The sequence below is a fragment of the Emydura macquarii genome, unplaced genomic scaffold, assembly GCF_026122565.2.
Source record: "Emydura macquarii macquarii isolate MOO-44397 ecotype Brisbane River unplaced genomic scaffold, CSIRO-AGI_Emac_v2 contig_2422, whole genome shotgun sequence".
In the NCBI taxonomy this organism is placed as follows: domain Eukaryota; kingdom Metazoa; phylum Chordata; order Testudines; family Chelidae; genus Emydura; species Emydura macquarii.
The window spans coordinates 899,743-927,177 of NW_027132559.1; the positions used below are offsets into that span (position 1 = coordinate 899,743).

General features: G+C 38.8%; 1 protein-coding gene across 3 annotated transcripts in view; it reads left to right on the forward strand.

Annotated features, from left to right (window-relative positions):
• LARS2 (leucyl-tRNA synthetase 2, mitochondrial) overlaps positions 1-27,435 on the forward strand; it is a 118,552-nt gene that overhangs the window by 78,374 nt on the left and 12,743 nt on the right. For all 3 annotated transcript variants that reach the window (XM_067561728.1, XM_067561729.1, XM_067561730.1), the window contains 7 exons: positions 869-967; positions 4,116-4,253; positions 6,133-6,236; positions 7,501-7,683; positions 15,476-15,645; positions 16,117-16,194; positions 18,228-18,339. In XM_067561728.1, coding sequence (XP_067417829.1) covers positions 869-967; positions 4,116-4,253; positions 6,133-6,236; positions 7,501-7,683; positions 15,476-15,645; positions 16,117-16,194; positions 18,228-18,339 — 884 coding nt within the window. The remainder of the gene's footprint in view (positions 1-868; positions 968-4,115; positions 4,254-6,132; positions 6,237-7,500; positions 7,684-15,475; positions 15,646-16,116; positions 16,195-18,227; positions 18,340-27,435) is intronic.

Genomic DNA, 27,435 nt, shown 5'->3' on the forward strand with positions numbered 1-27,435 from the left:
AGGTCAGGATCCAAGCCACATAAGGCTTTATAGACACACCACACCCAGCAGTGAATATGAAGCCGATGTTGCCACTGAAAAGCTTGTTTAATGTGCTCTCTGTGGCTTATGCTATCAAGCTGGTAGGCAGATGTGCTGTACTACCTGAAGCTTCCAAGCACACTGACAGATTAAAGTTACAATTTTGTAAGTGTTAAACAGCCAGTTGGCATTCTTTGTGTTATATATAGCACACAAAGGTTTGCAGCAGATTGCAAAATTTCATTTGTATTATAAAGTTATCATTGTTTTGGCAGATACATTCTTAAATACTGAGCAGTTGCAGTAAATGCAAACTAGTTTCTTCCTGCTGTTTTTTTCCATAAGCAAATTATTTTTATTCAAGGGGGAAGGAAAAACTATTCCAGCTTTTAACTTCTCATTTTGAATCTGTTTTCGTCTGTACCTTCAATATAATACCTAGCAAATATTGATTTGTTCTGGCAGTAATCATATGTTAAAATGGTATTGCAATGACTTGGGCAAGACTTGAGCCTTCTCAGTGAAAACTGGAATTAAACTAAATGTGTTTTTCCTGGGAATAAGTGGAATCCCAACAAATCAGGAACAATCGACCATTTTATAAAACCAGAACCAATGAAAATGCAGCCTGCCCTACTCTTTCTACTGGAAGGGGTCATAAAATGATTTATCTAATGATTTATAGTACCAGAAGAATGTGCTGGTTTTGTGAGTACCATTCTATTCTTCTATTTAATGGCAAAATACTTTTTCCTCTCCCTTGAACTTCCATAACATTTGTTTTATTTCTTCAAAAAGTTAAAAAAATCAGTATATGCTGAGTCCTGAGAATTTTTCTGTTCCCCAGGTGCAAAGGACCTTCAAAGAGGGAAACAGACACTATGGACACATTTGTTGATTCATCTTGGTATTACCTGAGGTACACTGACCCTCATAACTCTGACAGGTAAGTCATCCAGGTAGCATGCAAGTACGCACATGGTCATACGAGTGTCACATAACCTGAACCTGTTTTACATAGCAGAAGTAGAAAGAAAAGAAAAAAACAAGCAGCCAGACATTCTGGTAGCTCTACAATCTGCTGAGCGCAGCAGGATGGGAGGCTGTCTGGGAACCCATTCTGAGTGCCTGATACTCCACATGATTATTGGCCTGGGGTGCAAGTTAGAGTAGCCTTGGGACTGCTCTGAACTATGGAATAAGACTGTCGTTGCCTAATGGGACATGAAAGATCCAAGACTGCATCCTCAGCCAGTGATCCACAGCTCTTACCCCTGTAAATCTTTGGTAAATTGAGCTGATTCCTGCCTCTCCAGCAATAGATCAAGTCTCTTGTGTGTGGACAGAAAGTGTTTTTCCATCAAATAAGGAGGAGACAGTCAGTGTAATTTCTGTAATGTAGACAAAGCCTTTATTTTTCTCTTTGTTGTCATTGGTGTGCTTACCTGCATTCTCAGACGGTGGCACATTGTAACTGGTTTCTTCTGGGACTGACAGCAATTCATTCAGCTGGCAAGAGCTGATAGACAAGGAAAAAGTGAGAAATCAAGCAATTTCCCCCAGAGACCAAAATTAAGAAAACCACCAATCTATGCTAGCCCGAGTCATGCTAATTTAGGTCCAGTGCTAAAATAAAGTATCATCATAGTGGCCAACTGCTATGTTATTACTTCAGTTAAATATAGTATCACAAAAAGAAACACTAAATATGCTGTATATTAGTGACTATAAAATAGGGCAGTGTGGGAGATGGACAAAGTTATTTAGCTGTTTACTTTCTCCATCTTGTATTGGTGTTAGCAAGCTGATTGTGCCCTGGAGGTTCTGGGCAAAGCCATCATTTTAGCAGTCTATACAAAGGCTGACACAGTCCAAAAGGTATTTTCTGTACACTATCCAGATTAAATTGCTCTCTGCAGTTGCTGGACAGCTAGCCAATAATTACTGTCTCTTGAATATTTTATGAGCTATTCTGTAGGCAAAAGGATAGCCATAAGTTAGAAAAGAAGTGTCACTGTTTGGGTTGCTAAGTCTTCACACAGCTATATGAAAAGTGTCCTGTAAAATGGCTTCAGTGTTCCAGAGAATTGTAGTATGTGGTGATCCTATGATAGGCAAACCAGGTGGGTGGGATCTCTCTTGTTTTAACTGCCAAAGTTTCTGATTTAGAATTCGAACTCCATGGGATAGGCGGGAAACACATTTTGTTGAACACTGTTGTCTACTTTTAAAAAAAAAAATTGATCCTGGTCAGTGGGTCTTGTTTTTTAAGACAAACTGAATCATTAAAGCCATTTATATGTTTGTTTTGGTTATTTGCTTTTTATCTGACATGAGATACTAAAACATCCACTTGTTTCTCTTGGGGAGGGAGGAAAAGGAGTTGAGGGAAGAGTTTTGGTTACAAAGATTTGGGGAATATGGAGAGGGATCCGTTTGTTGGTCCTAGTTGTCTTTCTCTTACAGGGGGTGTTGTGCCTTGAGCACAGTTCGGGTGCATGTTTATATATCATTAAATAACATCTTTGAATAAATTAATTTAATTATAAAATGAATTAAATTATAGAAATAATATATTTTAAGTAGAACTGGGCCCAAAAGAACATTCTGGGTTTGGAACAAGGTTCATAGCTCAAACTAAGGCCTTGACTACACATGAAATTGTACTGGTTTAGTTTAGGGTCCCCTGTGTGGACACTCTCATTTCTCTTCAGCTTAAATTTGTTCTTAATGAGCTTAAATTAAACCCAAATAAGCGTGATTTATACTGAAATAAGAGTGTTCACACACAATTTTTCACAGATTTAACTAATTCAGTTAAAAATCATACCTTTAGACCAGGTCTACGCTGCAAAGTTTTATCAGCATAGCTATGTCAATCAGACTTGTGAAAAAACCATACCAACCTAGCTGTGTAGCTATGCTGTGACAAAAACCCTGGTGTAGATGCAGCTGTGCCGAGCGAAAAGTGTTTCTGACAGCAGAGCTAATGTCATTCAGAGAGGTGGTGTTACTATGTCAACAGAAAATCTTCTGTCAGCATCTGCTGCATCTTCCCTAGGGGGCTGTGCTGATATATCTGTACAACCAACACGTCTGTAGTATAGATAAGGCCTTAGTTAAATTGCATATAGATGAGCTCTTGTTTTTATTAGTTAAATTCCGAACACCAAATCTGGGCACTCTGAATTTAGGAAAAGCTCAGATCTGTATTTTGAAACTTTATGTACAACAGTGGTCAGATTTGGGTTTGTGACTAGTTACATTATGGACCTGTGAAGTCCTGACCCAGGGTTTTACTAAGGCTTATCTCTAATTAAGGAATCATAACTAATATGTAACACAATAAAAATAAATCACAGTTCTGATACAAGGTGAGATAATGAAACTGGTACATTTGCTAAAGAGTGGGGTTATAAACCATGCCTTCAAGAGGCATAGTTACTTGAAGTGGTGTGAAACATCAGTTGTAAACCAAAACAGTATCTTTGAAGTTTGTTTACAATGCCCCCAAATGAATATTCAGAATATGTTTTTAACACTATAATAAATGTCATGCTGCCCTCTAATGGTGGCAACACAAACCTTCAATTTAAAATAAATACATGAAATTATTCCAATATTTTAAAAATTAGTTTGTTATACATTTTTTAGAGTAATATACAGCCATATATATGCATTTTGTATATATTTCCCCCCAAAATATCAATTTGAAACACAAAACTAGAACACATTTATGAAAGTTCCATAGAAATCAGGCAAATATTTCCACAGCATTTTTGTAGTTTTTAGGTGATATGTGAAGTCATAGTCACACATCTAAAGATATTACATGTAAATTATATTCTAGTGGATCTATTTTTCTATAGCTTTTAAAAATTCTCACATCAATTTTTATAATTTAATCAAGTCAAACTTTGCTTTTTAAAAATAAGGAATTAAGCCAATAGCAAAATTAATATAATGTCATTTAAGCTACACATGCAGCTCACAATGAACTGCCATTTCCAGTCAAGTCTTATTGGAGCTGTTTCAGTAAAGCTGTACTTTCTTTTTGCTTTGTACTTAATGCTTTCTGTTACTGTGTGTTTTAGGCCTTTTAATAAAGCCTTGACCGACTACTGGATGCCTGTGGATTTGTACATTGGGGGAAAGGAGCATGCAGTTATGCATTTATTCTATGCTAGATTCTTGAGCCATTTTTGCTATGATCAAAAGATGACCAAACACAAGTAAGCATTATTAGATTTCTATGGAAAATAATTCAAGCATCAGTCTCAGACTGCATCTGACACCAACAGGCATCAATGAAAGTTTTATAGAGCTAGAAGAAGCAGAGGTACCGGTATTATTTTCAATGGTATATTTTACATTTCATTGTCTGAGCCTGAATTTTCTTACTTCTTCCTTGTCAAGTTTAGTTAGTTTAGTTTGTTACAATCTATATTGCATTTGTTGTTTGTGTACATATGTGCCTCATGAATATTCACTAGCCCTCATCCTGCAGCAAATTACACACATGTAGTAGAGCCATTAATTTTGACCATGCTTAACTTTATGCACTGTGAGTAGTCTCATTAATTTAAATGTATCCATTCAGTGTAGAAAGTGAAGCACTTGCATAAGTCTTTGCAGGATCGAGGTTAACAGTATAAAATAGTTCCTGATAATGTAGTACGCTGCCTAAATCCTTTGGAAATGTGTTTTTTTTTTTTTTTTTTTTTTTTAAATCAAAGGAAGTATTTTTACTTGATAGCAATTTTAAATTGTATTTATTTTAACCAGCAGATGGAGCCATCCCTAGATTGTTCCTAGGGTGAGAAACTCTTTTGAGCAACAGGAGAAATTCAGTATTGGTTTGCATTTGTTTCTAAGCACTTCTCCCCCAGATCTTTTCACAAGCTGAGCATTTCTGTATTTGGGCATTTCTCCATCTTTCTGTAGTCTCCCACTAGAATCAAATATGTTTCCTTTTTTCTTTTTCCCCATACATGGTAAAGTATTTTGCACTACATCTTTGGGCCTCTCTCCCTATAAACATAAACTGGAAATGCACATTCCTACATTTAACTTGTATCAACACGGCATCTGACCTAAACTAATATTGTGTCATGAAAAGATAAGCGTTCCCTGAAAAATTACCTCCAATTGGGGCAGTTACCCAGTTTTTGATGCTTTATTTAGTTAACATTCCCATATATTGTAAAATATGGTAGTTATTTAAATGTTGATTTTAAATCCAAAAGAAAGGCATACATATTTTGTGGAGGGGGTTAATTATTTTATTTTTTCATCTTTTTTTATTTTTTTTAAACTGTTTTAATTAATGGTCTGGGAGGGCTTGCTCTCCTGAAATAAGGGTACAAAGACTCAGTCTATGAATCTCTCATCTTATGATTAGCTTGGAAAACAATTATTTTAGGATTGGATCACTTCTTTTTTAAGATGTTCTTTTGTTTTTATGATGTCAAAATCCCAGTTGCAGGTTTTACATCTTTAAGTGCCTTTAATTTATTGTAGCAGTTAAGCAACTGAGTTTGTCAGATGGTCTATGAAATACCATTTGGAAGGTGCTCATAAAAAAATTCAGACCATTACTCTATTAAATTAGATAGTTGTCAAAACTATGGTTAATAGTAGGGACTATGTAACATGTAGAAGTTTCTAATTTCACCCTTATCCCACATCTGCCTTCTATGGGATTCTTGCACCTTCCTCTGAGTTAACTGGTGCTGGTGACTGTCAGAAATAGGACTCTGGACTCTGATCAACTATACTCCTATGTTCCTGTGCTGTGGGAACACTCAGAAGGAGAACCTAGGTTTGTAAAAGAGAAAGCTTTTGTTCAAACATAAATACTTGAGTGACAGAAAGACAGATGCAGAAAGTAACTGGTCAAATTGCTTTTTCCATAAATGTTTTTCTTTCCAATTAAAGTTTATCTTTAAAATATCCTTTGACTTCTGCAGATGACAACTATTCCAGTTGTCAGTGTGACATTCTTCTTTCATTAAATAATTGTCTAACTGACTTCAGCATCTAAGGCTTACTGTAAAATGTGTTTTGACAGCTATTTTCAACAGACAGGTTTCCTTTTCCTTTCATCCTCAGGGAGCCTTTCTATAAGCTCTTGGTTCAAGGTCTTATCAAGAGTCAGACATACAAACTAACAACAACAAGCCAATATCTGAAGAGAGAGGAAATTGATCTCACTGGTAAGAGAGACTTTATGGAATGACCAGCACAGGTGCATCCACAAAAGTCAAGGGCTAGTTCAGTGAAAACGGATGTACAAGTCATAGTGCATGAAAAATTCATCAGTGAGAAGTGAATCCTTGTAATTATTAAACTGGAGATTGACTATTGTTTGTGTTCGGGACTCGTATGCTTAATGCTGAGTCCACATACAGAGGAAATACTACTCCATTGGCCTTTAACCATTACCAAACCGTATTCCTGCTGTATTTGTTTTTACTTCAGTCTGGTCTGTCCAAAAATGACTAAAAATGAGTATTGTAAGGAGGCCATTCACTAGCCCATGTGAAAGGAGTTTGTGGTCTCAATTCCGTTCTTAGGAGACTGATGGCCACATTACAAAACCGTTAGCATAGCCAACACCATTGTTGGCAATCTGAACAGATAAGACCTAGATAGAATGACCTTCTCTCCAACCCTTACATGCAATACTTGCAGTTTAAGAAAACTTATGTTTGCTGCTGCCTGTGCTGTATTTGTTCCTTGTATAGAAGACAGAGCTTGTCGGCAGTAGGGAAATGTGCACTGGTGTAGCTCCACACCAGTGCAAACCCCCCAATGTAGATGGATACATTGTAAAGTAATGCTTGCACCAGTGTGATTTACACCAGTTGAAACCTGCAAACTTGCTATCTATAAACATCAAAGTTCCAGAGGGGTAGCCGTGTTAGTCTGTATACAGCAAAAACAACAAAAGTCCTGTAGCACTTTAAAGACTAACAAATTTATACAAAAGCTTATACCTGCATAAATTAAATTTGTTAGTCTTTAAAAACTACAGGACTCTCTTTTTTTATAAACATCAAAGATGCAGTCATGGTAAATTTGCTCCAGTGCAAGTGGCATATTTAGGAGGTGGCATATTACGCCAGTACAGCACATCTACAAAGAAGGTTTACATTGAGATAACTACACTAATGCAAAAATCCTAATGCAGATGAGCCCTAAATCTACAAATCCAGCACCTTTCAGGAGCACTGGACTTAGCTTTATAAAATGAAAGAATACCATTTTTCCATCACACCAGGGGAGAAAATTTCTATTTACTTCAGGAAAAATACAAAAGTAAAAAAGGTTTTTTGTCTTACTCTAATAATTGATTTTTCTCCTTAAATTATGTGAGAATATTGGAGAAGGGATTAGAAATAACCTATTATTAAGTTTTGCTGTTTCAGATGTTTGTGGAACCAAATTAGTTGTTGATATATGTTTTTATATGTTTAGGGACTGAACCAGTTCACATGAAAACCAAAGAGAAGCTGCAGGTTACATGGGAAAAGATGAGTAAATCCAAGCATAATGGGGTAGATCCTGAAGAATTGGTAGAAGAGTATGGCATTGACACTATGCGATTGTACCTCCTGTTTGCTGCCCCTCCAGAACAAGACATCTTATGGGATGTGAGGAGTAAGTCAAGTTGTTTTGATTCTTTCCTCTTCTTGGTTTATTTGTGTTTGAAATATAGTTTGTTGTTTGGGATTTGGAACATTGAATGTGAACAACAGATGTAATGAGATGATTTCTCTGGCTATCTTTCTAAAAGTGGGCCCTTTGTTAGAATAAAAGATATACTGTTCTTCTTCGAGTGCATGTTCATTTCAATTCCAAGTAGGTGTGCGCTTGCTGTATGCAAAGTTCACTGGAAGATTTTTCCCTTGTGGTATCTGTAGGGTTGGCTCTAGTGCCCCCTGGAGTTGCGCCCTCATGGCGCTGTATAAAGGGCCCTGCCAACCTTCCACCTTTTCAGTTCCTTCTTACCACCTCTGAGGGTCGCTGGAACATCGCTCTCTTGCTCTGCAAGCTCTTCCCCATTGTTCTCTAGAAGTCCCTGTAAATAGTTGATAATTAGTTTAGTGTAGTCTTAGGAAAGGAACAGTTTATTCCCACTTACTGGGTTAGCTGTCCCCTCCCCTCCCTGGGGACGAGGCATGCCTGGCTTCAAGCCTTGCGGGTCCTGTAAGAAGCCTATGCCCAGGGACGATCCACACTCATCCTGCCTCAAATGCTTAGGAGAGACACAATAACAGGATCGTTGTAAGATCTGCAGAGGCTTCTGTCCAAGGATTCAAAAGGAAAGAAGCCAGAGACTCAAGTTCTTACTGATGGAATCAGCCCTCAGGCCTATGGAGCAGAGCCCGGTGGATCAAAGACCATGCACCTCGGCATAAGTGCAGAGTGCACTGGCATCCGTGAGGGAAGCGGTGCCAAGGAAGGACTCCCTGCCTAGAGACTTCCAGCACTGGCACGCATCACCGGCCCCGGAGGGCTCGGCGCACAGAGAGCTGCAGCACCATTCACACTCCCCGGTATCATGTAAGAGACAAAAGACGACAAGCAGGGGACGCTCACTGATGCCAAAGTTATCGGCGCACAAAGCCTTGAGCAAAGTGCAACCCTCACTTGAGCCCCAAGCCCACAGGCGTGGCATTGTCGACTCCAGCCCCTCAGAGAGGTTTGTGGAGTCCAAGCCCACTGACTCCCCGCAGAGGGAGAGGCACGAGGAAGACTTGCAGCTCTAGGCCAGAGATATTTGAGGAGTGAGGGAGCTTATTGAGGGCATGGTCCCACCACTGCTACCTAGGCGTGACCAGGATCAAGAACTGACTCCAAGAAGAGCCACAGTGCCATCCAAGAGCAAACCTGCCATGATGGCAAGGTCACACTCCCCATGACAGCACCTCCCCAGCACCGTCCAGTACCGCACCTCCATGGTCCCCAGGAGTGAGCGGTTCTCCTCCGAAGCGGAGTCATATACATCGAGGAGGAGCTGGCACCGCCCTACCAGAAACCAAAGGGTAGAGGCTGGGCACCCCCTCTCAATGCCGTGGCTCCTTCAATGGCAGATGCCAGCCCATTGGCCATTCTGGACTCCATGGGCATTCCACCAGGCTCAGGGGTCCCATTCCAGGATGTCACAATCGCTCAACTTGGACTTCAGATCTCATCCATCCCAAGCTGCTGGGAGCTGATCACATGGCACCGGAGAAGGCTCCAATCCCGGCACCGGACCTGACACCACTCTTGAACCTGGCACTGAGGATGAGGGACTGGCACCATGTGACCCTTCAGGTGCTGAAGGGCAGGAACCATCAATGGTGCCAATCAGAGCGTCATCTTCCTCATCCCCCAATGAAGCTGTGGCGGGACCTTTAGCTGTGCCTATGGCAGACAATAGCAGGGATCACCAGGAGCTGCTTTGCAGGGTGGCGTAGAATATGGGTCTCTAGGTGCCAGTGTCTTTCGTGGTGGCAGCTGCCAACAAGTGTGAGAGGCAAGGTCAACAAGGCCCCATGCCAAAGGCTAAGAATGCTAAGAAGTTGGATCTCTTCAGTAGGAAGGTATACTCTACCAGAGGAGGGATCTCCAACGTCATGTTGTGAACCAGCAAGCCATCTTCAGCAGGTCCACCTTTAATTCCTGGAGGTCCATGGCAAAATTCACAGTGGCAGTACCACCGGATTCCAGGACTGAATTCACTGTCCTGGTAAAGGAGGGTAAGGCAGTGGCGAATACTTCATTTCACACGGTCTTAGACGTGGCGGATGCGGCAGCTCCGACTGTCTTCTGGCATAGCCATGAGAAAGCGCTCCAGGCCTCAAGCCTTCCTTGTGAAGTCAAGTTAACAGTAAAGGACCTTCCCTTTGAAGACCCAGCCCTATTCTTGTCACAGACTGACTCTAAGAACCAAACTGTTTAGGAAAACAACACAGCTCTTCGTAACAGTGGCAGATAGAATGAAGGGGCTACCTGTTTCTTCTCAGAGGATCTCTTCATGGATCACCTTGTGCATCAGGGCTTGTTACGACTTGGTGAATGTGCCTGCCCCTGCAATAACAGCCCATTCCACGAGGGCACAAGCATCCTACATGGCATGCCTGGCCCAGGTACCGATTCAGGACATTTGTAGAGTGGCAATGTGGTCATCTATTCACACCTTTGTCACTCACTACGCTATTACCCAGCATGCCAGAGACGATGCAGCTTTTGGCAGAGCAATGCTTCAATCTGCAGATCTTTGAGCTCCAACCCCACCTCCTATGATCTGGCTTGGGAGTCATCTACTTGGAATCAACATGAGCATGCATTTGAAGAAGAAAAAACGGTTACTAACTGCTGTAACTGTTGTTCTTTGAGATGTGTTGCTCATGTCCATTTCAAGACCATCTGCCTACCCCTCTGTCATAGAAGGAACTGCCTACCCCTCAGCCAGCAAGAAGGAACTGAAGAAGCGGAGGGTCGACAGGGTCCTTTATATGGCATCATGAGGGCGCGATTCCAGGAGGCTCTAGAGCCAACCCAACGGGAACCACAAGGGGAAAAACCTTCCCACAAACTGTACATGCGGCATGCACGTACCTACTTGGAATGGACATGAGTAACACATCTCGAAGAACAATAATTACAGAAGGTTAACAACCATTTTTTATTAGTTATGTATGTATTTAATATGAATATTGGGAACATAGATGGACCTCTGGTCTCATGTTAGTTCACATTCCTCTCTGAGAATGACCAGTACCAGATGCTTCAGAGGACACTGTAGTCTTCCCTTGTATAGTGGTTCGCTTAAGTTCTAAAGCATAATATTTTTTGAGAAGTAATATAAACCTTCATCCTACCTCACATAATTATAGATGTTCTCAACACCTATAGAAATATTTAATCCTTTTCTGAATCCTGGTAAGCTATTGGCTTCAATATCTTATAGCAGTGACTTCCACAAGTTAATTATGCCATGTTTTGAAAAAAATATTCCTTTTGTCTTTACATTTGTTACCTTTCAGTTTCACTAATTGTTCTTTGTTCTTCTGTTATAAGAGCAGGTAAATAGGACCATCTGGTTTATCTTTTTAGGATTGATTAATTTCTGATAATGGGTTCTTCAGACTTTCACATACAATCTATAATTAGATAAGATTATTCTGTTCCAGGTTTCATATAAAAAGAATGTTTTACATTCCATAGTCTACTGCATAGGATCTGAGGCAATATTAAGGATGATGCTAAACTATCTGTTTGACCTTGTATTTAGCAGTGACATCCTGAGTACCTTTTCCAGACCTGAAGAAGAGCTCTGTGTAGCTCAAAAGCTTGTCTCTCTCACCAGCAGAAGTTGGTCCAATAAAAGATATTACCTCACCTATTTTGTGTCTCTAATATCCTGGGACTGATATGGCTATAACACCACTGCATACATACATCTCTCTAAGGCTGTTTAAAGCAAGGATCTACAACAACTTGGCCTCTTCGCTACACATTAGAAGATTAGCCTTAGGCAGAAAAAAGCCTACAGAAATGTTCCATTATTATGAAGACATTCTGTACGCTGTGGGAAATGGAAACAGAGAGAAAAAAACTAAGCAACCTTTTATCAGTCTTTTCCTTCTGATTTAGCTTATTTGAACTGTGATATTTGTAGTTCATGAAAATAGTGATGCCAAAGAACTAGGCTACATGTTCTCTTTGTAAATTGAGAAAACTATCTTAAAGAAGCTAATTTTGCAAGAGTGTGTTAATTAGGCTACAAACTTGTTAAAGCAGCACCACTCTCCCTTCTTCCCTTACAAACTTCTTGAAAGCTAAGATCAGGTGTGTGAAAAATACCTCCTCTGGTAATAATTTTTTTTATATGGTGAGAGGGGTGGGTGACCCGTCCATGCCTAGGATAGCCACGTGAAAATGCCAAGGTCAGGGCAGGCTGTAAAAGGAGAGCAGATTCTCCCAGTACTGGTGGGTGACACTGAAGTCAGACTTCACAACCAGCCACAAACAGTGCTTCTGATTCCCCACACTGGCTATCAAGAAGCCAAAATAAAAATATACACAGCCCCCTTTACTGCATTTCAGTCTCCGGCTCCCAATCAGCCACTAGGTCCAGTAAAGAGACCAGTTATTTAAAACTCTATGGTCTTTACCACAAAGGTTTCTCCTGACCTCAAAGGGTCAGCCACAGTACCAGATCAGTATAAGTTTGGATCTGATCCAAAATACCACGCTGCCAGCCAATCCTTTAGTAACTTAAACTAAAGGTTTATTGTAAAATGAAAAACAAACTATAAGAGAAATGTTAAAGGATTAAAGCAATCACATACATACAAATGATTTGAAAGTCCATATATATCAGGTTTCTAGAAGAACTGTGGAGTTTGCAGGCTTGTATAGTCCCTCTGGTATGCATCCAGTACCTGGATGGGTCTCAGTCCTTTGTGTCACAGCTTCAGTTCAGTTGTAGATGAGTTGATCCAGAAGTAGATAGGTGACTGAAGATGACTGAAGACAAAATGGATGTCGTGTAGCTGCCTTTTATGTCCTTTCACCTTGGCCATGCTGTTTGTGGAATTTTACAGGAACAAAATGGAGTCCAGGGTCACATGAGTAAGTCCTGGTGCCTCATCAGGCATATCCCTGGCTTCTCCCCCTGGGCCCCCTGTACCTGTGAATTTCTTAATGGGCCATTAAGCAGGCTAGTGCTGCAGCCATCCTGTGTGGGGTGTCGCCCAGACACAGCACAATTTGAAATACAGATATATCAACCATATCCATAACTTCCATTACACATATAACACATGAATATAAATATGATCATCTTACTTAGCACATTATAGCCTTTCTAACAGAACCTAACATGGCATACTCACATGAATTATTATGATTTCGACACACTAATGTTAAATAATATAATAAATGTCCCTCCTCCCCCAGTCCAGCGAGCATAACTTGGTGTACAACCCCAGTCTCTGAATCTCTGATTTTAGCAATGATTTAGAAAGTTATTTTAAGATTAGATCACTTCCTCCTTTTTAATGTAATCTCTTGTTTTTAAAATATGAGAATCCATTTGACACTTTTGCTTCTTTAAGCTCCTTTAATTTATTGTAGACATTTATGCAATAGAGCTTGTCGAACAGGCTCTGCATACCATTTGAAAGATGCTGATAAAGACACATAAATTGTTACGCTGTTGAGTTACATAACTGATGAACCTAGGGTAAATAATAGAGCCCACCCACCCCTCCCCTCACACACACACACACACACCACGTACAAGTTTCTGTCTATGTTCACCCTAAATGTGACTTGCTTTGTGGGCTCTGCCTTTTCTAAATGAAAAGTGTGATGCAGCCCTAATGCAGTCTTAATTTTAATTTCTGTTTTCAGTCTGTCTTGCTTCATGCTTTTGGTGTACAAAGGAAAATACATGCATTTTAAAGCAACTTTCTTGTCATGTTCCAGAGGGGTAGCCATGTTAGTCTGTATACAGCAAAAACGAGAGTCCTGTAGCACTTTAAAGACTAACAAATTTCTGCAGGCATAAGCTTTCGTGGGCTGCAACCCACTTCATCAGATGCCACTTCGTCATCTGATGAAGTGGGTTGCAGCCCACGAAAGCTTATGCCTGCAGAAATTTGTTAGTCTTTAAAGTGCTACAGGACTCTCGTTGTTTTTTCTTATCATGAAGGACTTCAATAAAACATCTAAATACATTGTTTTAAATTTTTTTTAAATTGTTTGTTCTACCTGTTTATTCCTTGTTTGATCAGCTTCTTATACATTAGTTCAACCTATATCAAGTATTGTTCAGGCAGGTCTTTATCATTACCTTTTTTATTCACTCTGTACCATATGATCACATTTCTAACAACAAACTTTTGGGGGTGGGTTTTATAACATTTTTTATGTTAGATTCCTGTCACAGTTGGCTCCTAAAAGCGCAAGACTAAGAATCAATAGGTTCTATTCCCGCTTCTCATGCCCATGCTAACATTTAGTAGCACCTTACTCTGTGAGTAATCCTATGGAAATCAGGCTCTATGTGAGTCATTCAGTGTTACGCAGATTCTTTGCTGTTGTTTTCCCTTCCTGAAAATGGGAATAATGAAATGTTAACCCTCTTTTGTAAGTGCTATGCAATCCTTGGATAAAAGGTGTTATTTTGCAAAGTATTATTACAGTTTTGTTATATCACACACACATTATTTCAAAGTATAAGCACAGACATCTTGCACAGTGTTAGGAAAGAAGCATTTTGCCATTCAGACAAGTCTCTCTTCAAATGCAGAGAAATACAAAGAAAAATATTTTTGAGAATCACCTCTTGTTGAGGGAATATTGGAAAAAACAGTAAAGAAACAGTTAAATGTTCAAAAGGAAAATTGGGAAGGAAGGACAATGAAAATAGTTTTGTAAGCCTTCTGTAACCACTGGCTAAAGCCTATATCTCCTTACAGTAACAGAATAATGTACATTCATCCTGAATGAGCCATACTGGTAAACATAGCATTGGCTTATTTATGGCAGGAGGACGGCACAAAATTATGTAATAATACTGGGTCAGATACTTGGCCTCAGTGAGGCTGATTTACATTTTTCCAGTGGTGCAAAACAGCCTTAAATCTATTGTAATTAGCTATTTGGGGATCACCTCAGGTTGGGGCATCCCCAGGTGATGTAGCAGCTCTCATGCAGCCCACTCATCCGTCGCCACTCCTCTCCCCTTCCCCACTGCTCTTAAGTCTAGACCTGTGGTCTGAGCGCCATTACACTCAAACAGTTCCCAGCTGGAGGAGCAGCCTCTGAAGTTGAGACAATTTAGAGCCTGGACTGGTAGCCTTAAGGATTAGGGAGGACATAAAGATGGTTTATAGCCACCTTTTGCAATCCCTGTTCCCCACTCTGAGTTGGGTGCCAAAAAGCTGATCCCAAAGAATCTGGCCCTTTGTCTTTCATTACCGTGGCAGCCACTATGCGCTGATATGACAGCATCTATGTGTAATTTCTGTCATCACTGTAGAACAAAAATTAAAAGGAACATCTCCATTCAGGAGTTTGTCATGTCTTTCTTGCATATGAAAGCATATAAAAAGACTATTTTCCCAAGTAGTTGACAGGTCAGATGAAGCTATTCTAACATTAATCTGGCAGTGGATTGTATTATACAGTTAGGACAATACACTGAAAGGCTACTTAGAAAATACTCTTGATTTCCAATAGTGTTCATTTGTCTTCATTAAAGCAACCTAACAATTTTTTTAAATGTATTTTCAGTTACAGAGATCTTTCTTGCAACATGTAATTTCCCCTTAAACGTTCAGTGGTACGGAACTCTATGGTACAATTTTCTTTCTGTTCCTTTTGATGTGTTGGCTTCATTCATGATAACTGAAGTCTCCCTCTTTCTGAAATCTGTCATTAAACTCAGCTGATGCTGTCCCTGGTGTACGAAGATGGCAGTCACGCATCTGGTCCCTAACAACCAAACTTCTAGAAGTCAGAAGTTCTGGGACTGTGCCCAATCCTCAGCTGTTGAACAAGAAGGAGAAGGCTGAAGCCAGAAAGATCTGGGAGCAGAAGAACTTCGTGGTCTCTGAGGTTAAAAGGAGCTCTTAACTATTTTGAAAATGACTAAATAGATTCCTAGTGTTGCTGTATCATGCATCAGCAGTGTACCTGACTTCTTGTGTTATCAGATCAAGAAGTCTGCCTTCAAATTACTCCATCATAAAGTATTTTAATAGGGAACTTTGTCTGCATAAGCCTGGGAAAAGTGAGAGTCCATAATTACACGTATTCACTGGGAATTCACTTACCTAAAACCCACATGGAGCGTGATTCTTTTGTAGATAAGTAAGATTTTTCATAATTTAACTTATCAGAGGAGTATCATCTCCACAGATTACATATAGTGTGCATTATGTATATCTGATACCATTTTGAGAGAAAGGTGTATGTATGCACATTGCAATTTGTGAAAGATTGTTAGTTATTTTTTTATGAAAAACAAAACTCAGTATATGGGAATTGTAAGTAACTAATGAAAGTGAACATTTTTTGTATGATTAGGTAACAAGTTACTTCACAAAAGATTACTTGTTTAATGCTGCAATTTCTCGACTGATGGGCCTTACTAACGTACTCTCAGTAAGTATGACATCTCAAAAGAGCCTATGCAATAACCTCTTTCAGTCTCTGGGTATACAACTGTACATCCAAAATAGGAGCATCTTGGGGCCTTTCCATATATTGTACCATATTATAAATATTTACTACCATTACTACAACTATTGCTTTTATGGTCCTATAAACTTGCATTGTATATCAGTTCAAATGAACTTCACACTAGCATCAGGTGGCCATGGGATGTGTACTATATATTGCCATGAATAGCTTAAAGAGGAATCTGTCTAAAATACAAACTTTTAAACTAAGTTTTAGATCTTCCACTCCATTTGTGGACCTGTGCAGAGATGCATTCATAGGAAGAATCTAAACCACCAGATTGTTGTGCTGTTTATACTTGTGTCCTATCAATTCAAAGAATGCCCCTTTGAGTTCTTCATTCAGTTTTGTTTTAAATTATAAGTTAGTCTTTTTTAAGAAATTAGTTACTGTAATCATTCCAATAAATAAAAAAATATTGTTACTACTGGTGGGCAAAATCACAAATCCCTTGCATTCCTCTGAGATCACTTTCACCACTAGAGCTAGTTGATGTTAAGAAAGCCTGGGAATTCTCTTATTTTATAAAATAACTTTAATTTGACATTCCTAATTTGGACCATCATATTGCAGATCAGCCAAGTAGTGATAGGTCAAATATAATAACTGTTGCCTTTATTATTGTGCTTGACCTGATTGAAAAATTAATTCCACATTTTGTTAGTGACGTAAATTAGAAATCAAATTAAACCTTGATATTTTTCATCTTTGATTGCAATTAATTGTAATTAGACTTTAACTTGTGATTCTAAGCCAGTTGTTGATTTAATCACAAGTCCCCCTAAAATATATGCAGATGCTGTATAGAAATAGCATATATACTAGCGACTACATACATAGTTTATGGGATTGAAAATATGATAGTTTTTTCCTCCAGATCAGTGATTCATATCACCTCAGACAAACACCCAAATACTTGAACACTGTTCTAAATTCTGTGGTAAAGAAATAAGGATGTGTATCTTTCAAACACAAGTTCCCTTGTAGCATTTCAGAACTTGCTTTTTCAATCCCAGATGAAACCAAGAAATGCGGAGATGTGTGAAAATTAAAATTAGAAGAAAAAAGTAGTACTAAAACTTATTCAAGCCTCACTAAAGGCTGAAAAATTGAATATACATAGAATCTGAACTAACCTCATCTTTGGAGATGATTCCTCCAGCTCAGAGTGGAAGCATGCTAGTGGAGCAAAGTAGGGGAAAGCTTGCACAGCTGCCATGTGTGCTCTACCTTTTCTAGAGATAAATAATAAAAAGAGGAATTCAGTTTCATATGCTGTCAGTCTGGGACCTTGCACAAGAATTTATAAAGAACTGTTACAAAAACAAGAAAAACTTGAACCACAGATTTTCCTATGTTTTTCACTCCCACATCTTTTTTTTACATCTCTTTAACTCTATACCCACCTTTATCTAGACCAGGCCAGGATCCTATACTGATGAGTCCTATCTCAGGAAAAACATGCCATAGTTACATTCCTGGCCTGGCTTAATATTGTGACAGGTTTTTTTTTAAATGAATTGGGAACTTATTGGACACTGCACTTCTGGAGGTGGGGAAAACACACATTCCAGTACCCAGAATGCTCTTCAAGGCCCAATTCTACAAAGGCTTCTGTATGGGCAGATCCCCTGCATCGACAGAGTCCAGTCACACTGATCTCTTTTCAAGGCTCAAGTTTGTAGCCATTTCGTAAGAGTGCTGGTGCCTGACCTCTCTGTTAAGGTCCTCTGTGTGTGCACAGCTCTTTCCAATGGTGCACTTTGCATTCAAGAATTTGGAATGGTTTCCATTTTCATTCTCCATGTCTTCTTTTAAGATTTTGATTTATTTGTGAAATGTGACTTTCTGGGTATAGTATTGATTCATATTTTTATTATTTAATTCTCTCCATTACAAACAGCCTTTTTTATTGGAATATTTATCCTGTTTCTTTTTCCTCCTCTTTTCCGTAGCAAGCCTCTCAACCTCTCATTCTCCATAGTGCAGAATTTGAAGATGCTTTGGCAACTCTCTGTATCATGGTTGCACCTATGGCTCCGCATATAGCCTCAGAGCTATGGAAAGGTACTTATATAAATGTTTTTATTACTACTGCAGAAAAAATAAGGTTGGGGAAATAATTTCCAAGAAAGTTAGGTAATAATAACTCTGTAGTTAAGTTTGAAAGAAGCATCTTAAAAATGATGTACCTCCTAGGCACTAAATACCCCACAGGTCAAGATCTGTCCTCCCCTCAGTCAGTCACCACAGCCCTCAAACATACAACTTTCCCACCCCACAGAGTTAGGTTTAGTAATGTCCTCGTGCCTGTCATTCCACCTCATCCATGTCATTCTTACACAAACCTGAGTCTTACAGGCCGATCACTCTGCACCTTTCTGCTTTCATGATTTATTTCTATGGTCACACTGTAGTTTTCCTACGGGGGTGGTGTGATGAATGAGGGGCTTGTACAGACTGTCCTGGAAGGAAAGGCTGACAGCTGAGTCTGGGGAGGGAAACGGACCTTTTAAAAGAAGGGTTTGTACCATAGGAGTGGCTCCTACTCCCTATGATGAGTTTGAGCTAGGAGGACCGACCTCTGTCTACAGGGCTATGTACCAAGCAGCATGACAGGTTGTGGATTACAGTACCATTGTTGTAGCATTTCCTGGAAAACTATCTTGTGAGTTAATTTCTCTAGGGGGCTTGAGATAAAACCTTGCTTAAGACCAACATCAGCAGCATACTTTAATATCTGAATCCCTAAATTGGCCAAACCTTTACAATCCTGCTAGGGTTACCACCAGTAGGGTGAGGGATGTATATACCAGAATTCAGAGGTCAGCAATCATGTTAATGATTTGTTGATAGAAATGCCAAGATATGTGAGAAAATGGGAATGTATTCCCTTTTAAATTTGGCCACGATGGACTACGTGACCTTGGGCATAGTATTTTATAAAGCAGCATTCAGAAGCAAAGTTTTGTCTGAAGAAGATCATCATCCAAGATCTTTATGCTGTAGTTGTTTGACTCAGCATAACTACTAAATAGCTTATTTTTCAGAGCCATGTATAGCATCATAACACGAACTGCTAGAGAAAAGGATTCTTTAAGGTTCTGCCAGATCATGGCCACAATATATTGGCACAGAACCTGGAAACTGCAAAATATTCCTGTACATAATAGGGATGGTTTACATTGTTTTATTTGCAATGTTTTGTCTTGTGATGTCTTTGAAAACTCAATTAATTGCAATGAAAAGTTGTAGCAGGTATGATCCCATCTTGACCAGGCCACGTTCAATAGATATTAGAATATTTGTGTGGAAGTAGTCTATTGCCTGTAAACCATCAACTATAATTTATTTTTTTCTTGATTTGCACTGAAATGACTATAACTGCCACAATCTGACAACTGTTGGAGGGTTTTACATCTGCATACCGTGCCTAACATAATGGGGCCGCGAACCCTAACTGGGGCCTCTAGGCACTACTGAAATACAAATAATATTAATGAACAGAGAATTATGAAATATGTTTGGTAAAATGACAAAGACTACCAACATGGCTTGGTTTATATCTTTCTCTGGTCGAACATAGGACCTGAGTCTGCAAAATATGGAATGCCCTAAGTACTTATTTAAAGTCACTGGGAGTTACGGATGCTCAGCATTTTTCAGGATCTGGCCTATATATGATATGAGAATACAGAGCAAGAACACTAATTAATGGATTTATGCTCTCGTCTCTTGCTATATATTTAAGATGCAGTTGTATTTGTGTTGTCCAGAGACTCCACATCATGCACAAATGAGGCTAGCCTACAAAGACTGTTTAAATTGCTGACCTCAGAAGCAAATGGATTGAACATAAGAGGTTTTCTCTATCAGCCTGATCATCATCATACTCTATAGTTAAGTTATTTTATCGAAAGAGAGAACAAGTGTGTGTTACTGTTCTCTGCTTTATGTAGTATATAAATTGTGTTACTTGGAGAGGATCCAACATTTGACATTACTCAACCAAGACATCTGTGAAAAGTATCGGTATAGAGCCAACTTATTCAACAACAGGGAAGCACACAAGAATCTCTCACACAAGAATCTGCATTCCTGCTCTTCTAAATCTTGATGATCACCAGTTTAGGCATGTTCAGTCCCACTATATTGGGAGGTAGGGAAGTTAAATTCTTGGATTATTTCAAGAACTATAGCTTTTAAGATTTTGAAGACAGTCACACTGTCACTTGTATATGAGCATAATTTGTAAAGTTATAAATTATTCATGTTGATTGTACCTTTTACCTGATTTTTATATACTTTATCATTAGTTATAATCATGCCTACTGGAAAAGTAGTGTTTAATAAGATTTGGGACTTGACAATCTTTTCACTGTTTTAAAAAAGATAGAAAACGTTAATATTAAGATGTCTAAATCCTCTGCTTAATCTCTGTTGTTGCTTCAGTTCTCCATCTGTAAAATGGGTATAATTCTCTCTGTGCCTTGGTTTCACCTCTTGTTAAAAAAAACAAGGGGGGGGAGATGATAGAAAAAGAGTGGAGAAAGGAAGTACTGTCTCCTGTATTTTGATTGTATTCTCTTCAAGACATGGTTTCTGTCTCTAACTTGTGTTTGTACAGCACCTAGCACAGTGGAACCCCAATCTCAACTGGAGCCTCTAGGTGCTATAGTAATACATATAGCAATAAAGCTATATGTTTACTATCAAAACCAAAATTTTGGCCCTAAAATGTCCAATACGGTCCCTTTAAGTTATTTTTGTTTGTTTCAGTAATGAATTTAAGAAAAATTTTCCTTCTAAAGATAGAATCAGGGAAGTCTTAATAATTAAATAGATATTTTTCCTGTTGGCTAAGAACAACATTGAAGAGGAAAACAGATTCTTCTGTTTACCTTGTATCATGTTATCCTCCTCCATTATTTGAACTATCCTTGAGAATAAAGAATTTTGCTTTCTGAATAGCATTTTGTAATTAGGAAGTGTTTACTGCGTAATTAAATGTACCTAACATTTAATGCATTACAGCCTTTAAAAATGAGAGAGAATAGGAGAGAGGGCACAGTTTGCGTGTTTTGCATAGTACTTTGCACTGTAAATAAGCTGCCTTCTAGATTGTATTTCATTTTAGTGGTATAATCACATAATCTTTTCAGCTGCTTCTCTTGTCACTGACTAGGGGTAGGCTTGGCAGAATTTTATTTCTTTTAAAATAATTTTAACAGATAATATTAATTATTTTTAAGCATTTTTTCCTGTTTTCATCTATTTAAACTTTCACAGTTGCAGGAAGTTATGGGGGGTGTCAGACAACAATTATTTAATGGCAGTAGATGAGATTCAAAACATTAGAGCTTTATAAAGTTATAGCTTTATCATCAATATCACACATCAAAATATACAAAGTAAATATCCTTAAATGAACTCTAAGGAAAATGCTTGTAGAGAACTTATTACTTTGGCTATCTGTAAATTTCTGTTATTGATGCATATAATTTTTTGTCTGGGTATACCATGAAATTTTCCAACACTTACCAATAAAAATCTAATCCTTCCAAGCCTATGGGCGAGAATGAAATTGCAACAGAAAAATTCTGCTTTAAACTACCACTTCTGTATTTCAGTAGCATATAAGACTCCACAATCAGGGCCCCATTGTGCTAAGTTGTATGAACAGACAGTCCCTGCTCCCAAAGCTCTTACCATCTCAGTACATGACAAAAGACAACAGGAAAAAACAACAAACACAGGGAGAGAACAAGCTAACATGGAAACAGTTGTGATCAGGGCCCCCACATGCGGGGTAAGGGGGGAGGGTACACTTTACTGGGGCCCAGAGGCCCTGAGGGGCCCGGCCCAGGCTGCAACCCCCATTACCATGAAGAAAAAAATTTTCATGGCTCATGAGATTGTATATATGGGATGAAGGATTTGGTATGTGTGTGGGAGGGGGCCCGTGTTACAAGTTTGTACTGGGCCCGAAAAAATTATGCCCTGGTTGTGATCAGTGTAATGAGACCAGTCACAGGACACGAACTGCCGAGCTATCATCAAGTGTTTTGTAGGCATCACAACAGAGGTTATTTAAAATTTAGCTTTTAGTCCACCACCTTCCGGTTCTTATGGTCCAGTGATGAACTATTCAAAATCAGCGCTCTTGGTTTGATGTCACAGGATCCTTCTGGTATAATATTTAGCATTATATTACAATCCTTGGTTTTTATATATCAGTGGTTCCCAAACTCTGCCACATTGCACACCACCAACATAAAACGCCACCACCTGTAGTACCACCACCAACTTTTCATAAATAGACTGTATGAAAAACGCCTTAAAACCTAAGTGTTGTTAAAAGACATTGTATCAATAGCATAGCTATGTATATAAAAATCTGTAGTCTTGCAAAATATTAATAAATGCATTATAAACTTACCCCATCTGAGATGGCGGAGTGAAACGATTTTTTAAGACTTTTGCAGTCTTAGGGTATGTCTTCATTGATGGTGGCAAATTCACCACCAGATTGATTCTTTGGGATCAACTGAGCAGAAGTGAAGACCCATATCTCCCATCAACTGCCTCCGAATTATGTGTAGACCAGGCCTTAATTAGTCAGTGGATGTGCACCATTGGGAGGAGGCCTGCATACCACTGGTGGCACATGTACCACGGTTTGGGAACTGTTATAGATTATAATGCACAAGAAAGGAACATTTTTGTAAGATAGAATCCAAGCCCAATAATTTCTGCTCATCAGTGACTGAAAACTGCTTTTTTGTTTGGTTTATATTTGATCTTTTTATATATATATTTCAAACAGAACTTTGGGTTAGCAGATAAATATACGTAGACCTGGGCAGCAAATATTTCCAGTTTGAGTAAAGGGAAAGACTGTTTGAATGCTGTCTGATACATTTATTACCTTTCAGCAGTTAAAGAATAATAACTGAGTAGTTACAGTACTTTGATATTTTTTTATGTTACTTTTTTGGAAAGTGGCTCTTTCTCCAGCTTAAAGCAGGAACTATTTCCAGTGTCTTTATGTTAGCTTAATATTATTATTCAGTATACACTACATTATAGTTTAACCCCCTAAAAAAAACAGTTAATGTAGCCCCTCAGTGTGGGAAGAGTTCATCAGGCTGACATATTTTGGCAGTCTGTGAACACTAACAGGATGAGGAAATCTATTTCCTTCCTGAAACCTTGTATCTGAGGAATAGACATACACCACTGCTAAATTTGAGACTCTTTTTGTGTGTTTTGTTTGTGCTTGCACAGTATTTTCTCATCCAGGCAAGGATGTGTAGCTGCTTGTTTTGGGAGCTTTCATTTGTGCTAGACCCACTTCTATCACAAAAAGGTAAAAGTGCCACGTGAAAGATATGTATTAAACAAGGAGGGTCACTTCATCCATTTTTCATGATTTATTGAAATTTAGCGTAATTACTGGTATTTGTGATGCCATAATTGTCTTGACAACAAATTAACAGTCATTATAATAGTCTCATTCCTGAAATACTAATTCATTTTTAACTCAGTCCTTGCTCAGGGTACACCTCCACTGACTGCTGTAAAAGCTTTTTCTGAAGAATAAAGGCTCAGGAAAAATTACATTAAAGTTACTAAAAGGACAGGTAATTTTGCTTTGTCCTTGCACAAACCACAAACTTAACATTGATATATTTGGTTTTCATCATCTGAACTATGCTCCTTTTAGTGCTTCCAGATTTTTACCCTATATAAATACCCCTGAAGAGTCAGAGAAGTACAGGATACAATTCCACCCCATACAGTAAGAGTGGAGGGGAGCTGTAATGCTGGAGCAGAGGAGTCCTGAGTCATTTATCCTGTGCAGGAAAGAATGACTCAGGATGGCCTAGGACAAGGTACCCTGCAGTCAAGGACAATAATAGTAACTGTGCAAAGCCAGTTTAGGTTCAGAGTGTGAAATGTTTTGAATTTAGCAATACAATTGTATTTTCCTGGCTCACCAAAACTAAAGGCCTTTGAGTGCATTATCAAAGTCCCCACTTAAACCTAAAAGCAGAAATCCCAATAAACAACCTGGCCAAATATCACAAGAATCCTGATCCAGTATAAAAATCCCTTGCCACCAGTTCCTTGTCAAACCAAGAATAATAAATCTGTCTGAATTGAGAAGGAAAAACCATAGTCAGCCTTGTTCAAAAGGATGCACTTAGAGTAAGCTAAATGGGAAAGCATTCCAGAACTCTGACTCTAGAAATCTAGGCCTGCATCCCATAACACTGATTGGTGTTCATGACTTTCAGCTGTGAGACATACAAAATGAGCCTGCATGGGATTATATTTATTGAAGTATAAATTAAGCCTTGGATACCTACTAGTGTGGTGCTAGTAACATTGCATGGCTTTCCTCCTAGCTGTTTGGAAACAGCTATGGTAGTATTGCCTTAATTGCTCTGTTGTTGCAGAGCATAGCACATGTGCTCTGCAGACATTGTACTGCCTGTGCTGCCAAATGTACATCCTGATATTCCACTGGGTTGATTTTATTTAATGGGAAGGTTCATTTAAAACCACTGTACAGAAATACACCAAAAACAAAGTAATGTGATGACAGTGTACTTGGCATTGAAGGCAGAGGCAAATAGAATATTGATAAAACCATGAAAATCTGCTAAATATTGTTTGAAAACACTTCATTTGTCTGTGTGATGATATTTTTACCGAATGCAGACTCCCACTGTTTTGTTTGTGCCTAATCCAGAGATTGCTAAAATAACCCTTGAACAACAAATATTTGTATCACATTTATATATGGTCACTCTGCGGTGCCCTTTTCTGCTATTTCCATATCTCTGCCTAAAACTCTTTGCCTTAAACTCTGATCACATCCACTTCAAATCCCTTCACTGGCTTCCTCTCACCTCCCTCACCACATTCAGGCACCCGTCTTCCTCACCTTCACAGCCCTACCATCTGCCTACCTGTCTGTGCAAACTTCTTTTCATTCCTCTCTCTCTTCCACCCCAAGCTACATGCCTCATTGCCCTCTTAGATAGTCCAGCACCAGTGCAGCTGCAACACTGCTGGAAAAAGTACTGGGTACAGTTTTTTTAGTATAATTGCATTCCATACTTGTCTCTGTGCCTTCTTTCATGTGGCCCTGTAAGCTTGGGCCACCAGGCTGATCTGATTTGTGAGCAGCTTTGCTCCCCCCTTTCCCCCTTTTTTTTAGCTCTTCCTCAAAACTAACTTTCCATGTACCAATCAGTATTTTCTCCTTCAAAACCAGCATTGTAAGGGAAGTATTATTTTGATGACATTCTCATGACTCTCATAATATTACGCAAAGCAGTCTCATGATCTTGCTGCTGTAAACCATGTCCTCCCTTGCCCTTAATCCACTCATTAACACACACCAGTATGTGTTTCTACTTTTTACAATGTTGTGTTTTAACTTGAACCCTGATCCTGTAATTAGAGGTGCAGGAATGGACCCTTGTGCTTACGTGGTTCTGTATGGGTTAAGATTGCATACCACCCAGGTGGATCCAAAGGCAGGGTAAAGGCCTTGGGTATCACTTAGGCAGGGATGTTGCCTTTTATCTGACTATAAAGATCTATGCAGATTTATGGCTCTACATAAATAATTGCTAAATAGAAAGTCAGTTGGGATTTAGGAACTACTCCTGTAGTGGACTGCATAGCCAATAGAACAAGACAGGCTATGAAAATATAAGCAAAATACATGTTGCTTTGTAATGTGTATTTCATCAGGTAAGTTCTCAACCTATGAGAACCCAACATAAGCAAGACCAAAGATAGGTGTTAAAATTAATAGTTTCAAAAGATAAATCCAGTAGAAGTGCCAAATGATTAGTTCAAATAACTCATTCTGCTGTAGTATATTAAAAGAAATTATTTCAAAAGGAGGCTGGCTAGCCATCTGTCTTGGATGGTTTAGACACAACAAGTCCTGCATCTTGCGGTCCCTTCTAACCCTATGATTCTATTGTTCTATTTTTGTATAGGTAGTTTTTAAAAAATGTACAAGCAATTCCAGATTGTGACGATGAAAGCTCCTTTCTCATCTGTTATGCTCTGAAACCATGTAACAAATTATGATGATTTCATTTTCTGTGTTCTGGTGCTTACAAAACGTGAATTAAAACAGGAAACCAACCAGGCTAGATAAGTGAAACCTTCATTTTGGTTTCCTGTCTAACTGCATTTTCTGAAACCAGCCCTGTTCATTTTTTTTTCACATTATTTTAAATATAGATGAGCTTAACCTTTCTAACTGGTGGCACATCTTGTAGTGAAAGAATGCATTAAGAAGAATGACCCTTTTTTGCTGTATTTATATTCTGTATCTGCTGAAGGATCTCTTTTTTTGCTTGTTTTATGTGGACTGACAGCCACCACAGGGATTATGGGTGACCCAGTTTCTGCCTCTTTAGGTCTGGAATCATACACTTTAGAAGGTAATTTTGCAATAGTATGAAGAATCCTTTTAAACAGGAAAGTAAGGAGTGGCCTGTATGCATGCTTTTCAACAAGGCATGTGCTCATTTGGAAAGAAGTGAGCTCATCTGTACATGTAAAAACCAAAAAGAAGTGAATTTGTAGCAGCTATTTTCTTTAAAGTCAATGAACCATGAAGATTTCTACTGTTTGATTTCTTCAATTTTGCTTTCTTGTTTCAGTATTCCTATCACAGAAAAATCCATACTTATTTTGCCATCCATTACAGTATTTTGTCAGATATTTACTTAACAAGATTGAAGCCTCCATTGTCACACTTAGGAAATGTTCAAATAGAATCATAGAACTGGAAGGGACCTCACGAGGTCATCTAGTCCAGTCCCCTGCATTTATGGTAGGGCCAAGCATTATCTAGGGTGTCCCTGACAGGTGTTTGTCTAACCTGCTCTTAAAAATCTCCAGTGATGGAGATTCCACAATCTCTCTAGGCAATTTATTTCAGTACTTATCTACCCTGATGGTTAGGAAGCTTTTCCTAATGTCCAACTTAAACCACGCTTGCTGCAATTTAAGCCTATTGCTTCTTGTCCTATCCTCAGAGGTTAAGGAAAACAATTTTTTCCCCTCCTCCTTGTAACAACTTTTTATGTACTTGAAAACAGTTATCATGTCCCCCCTCAGTCT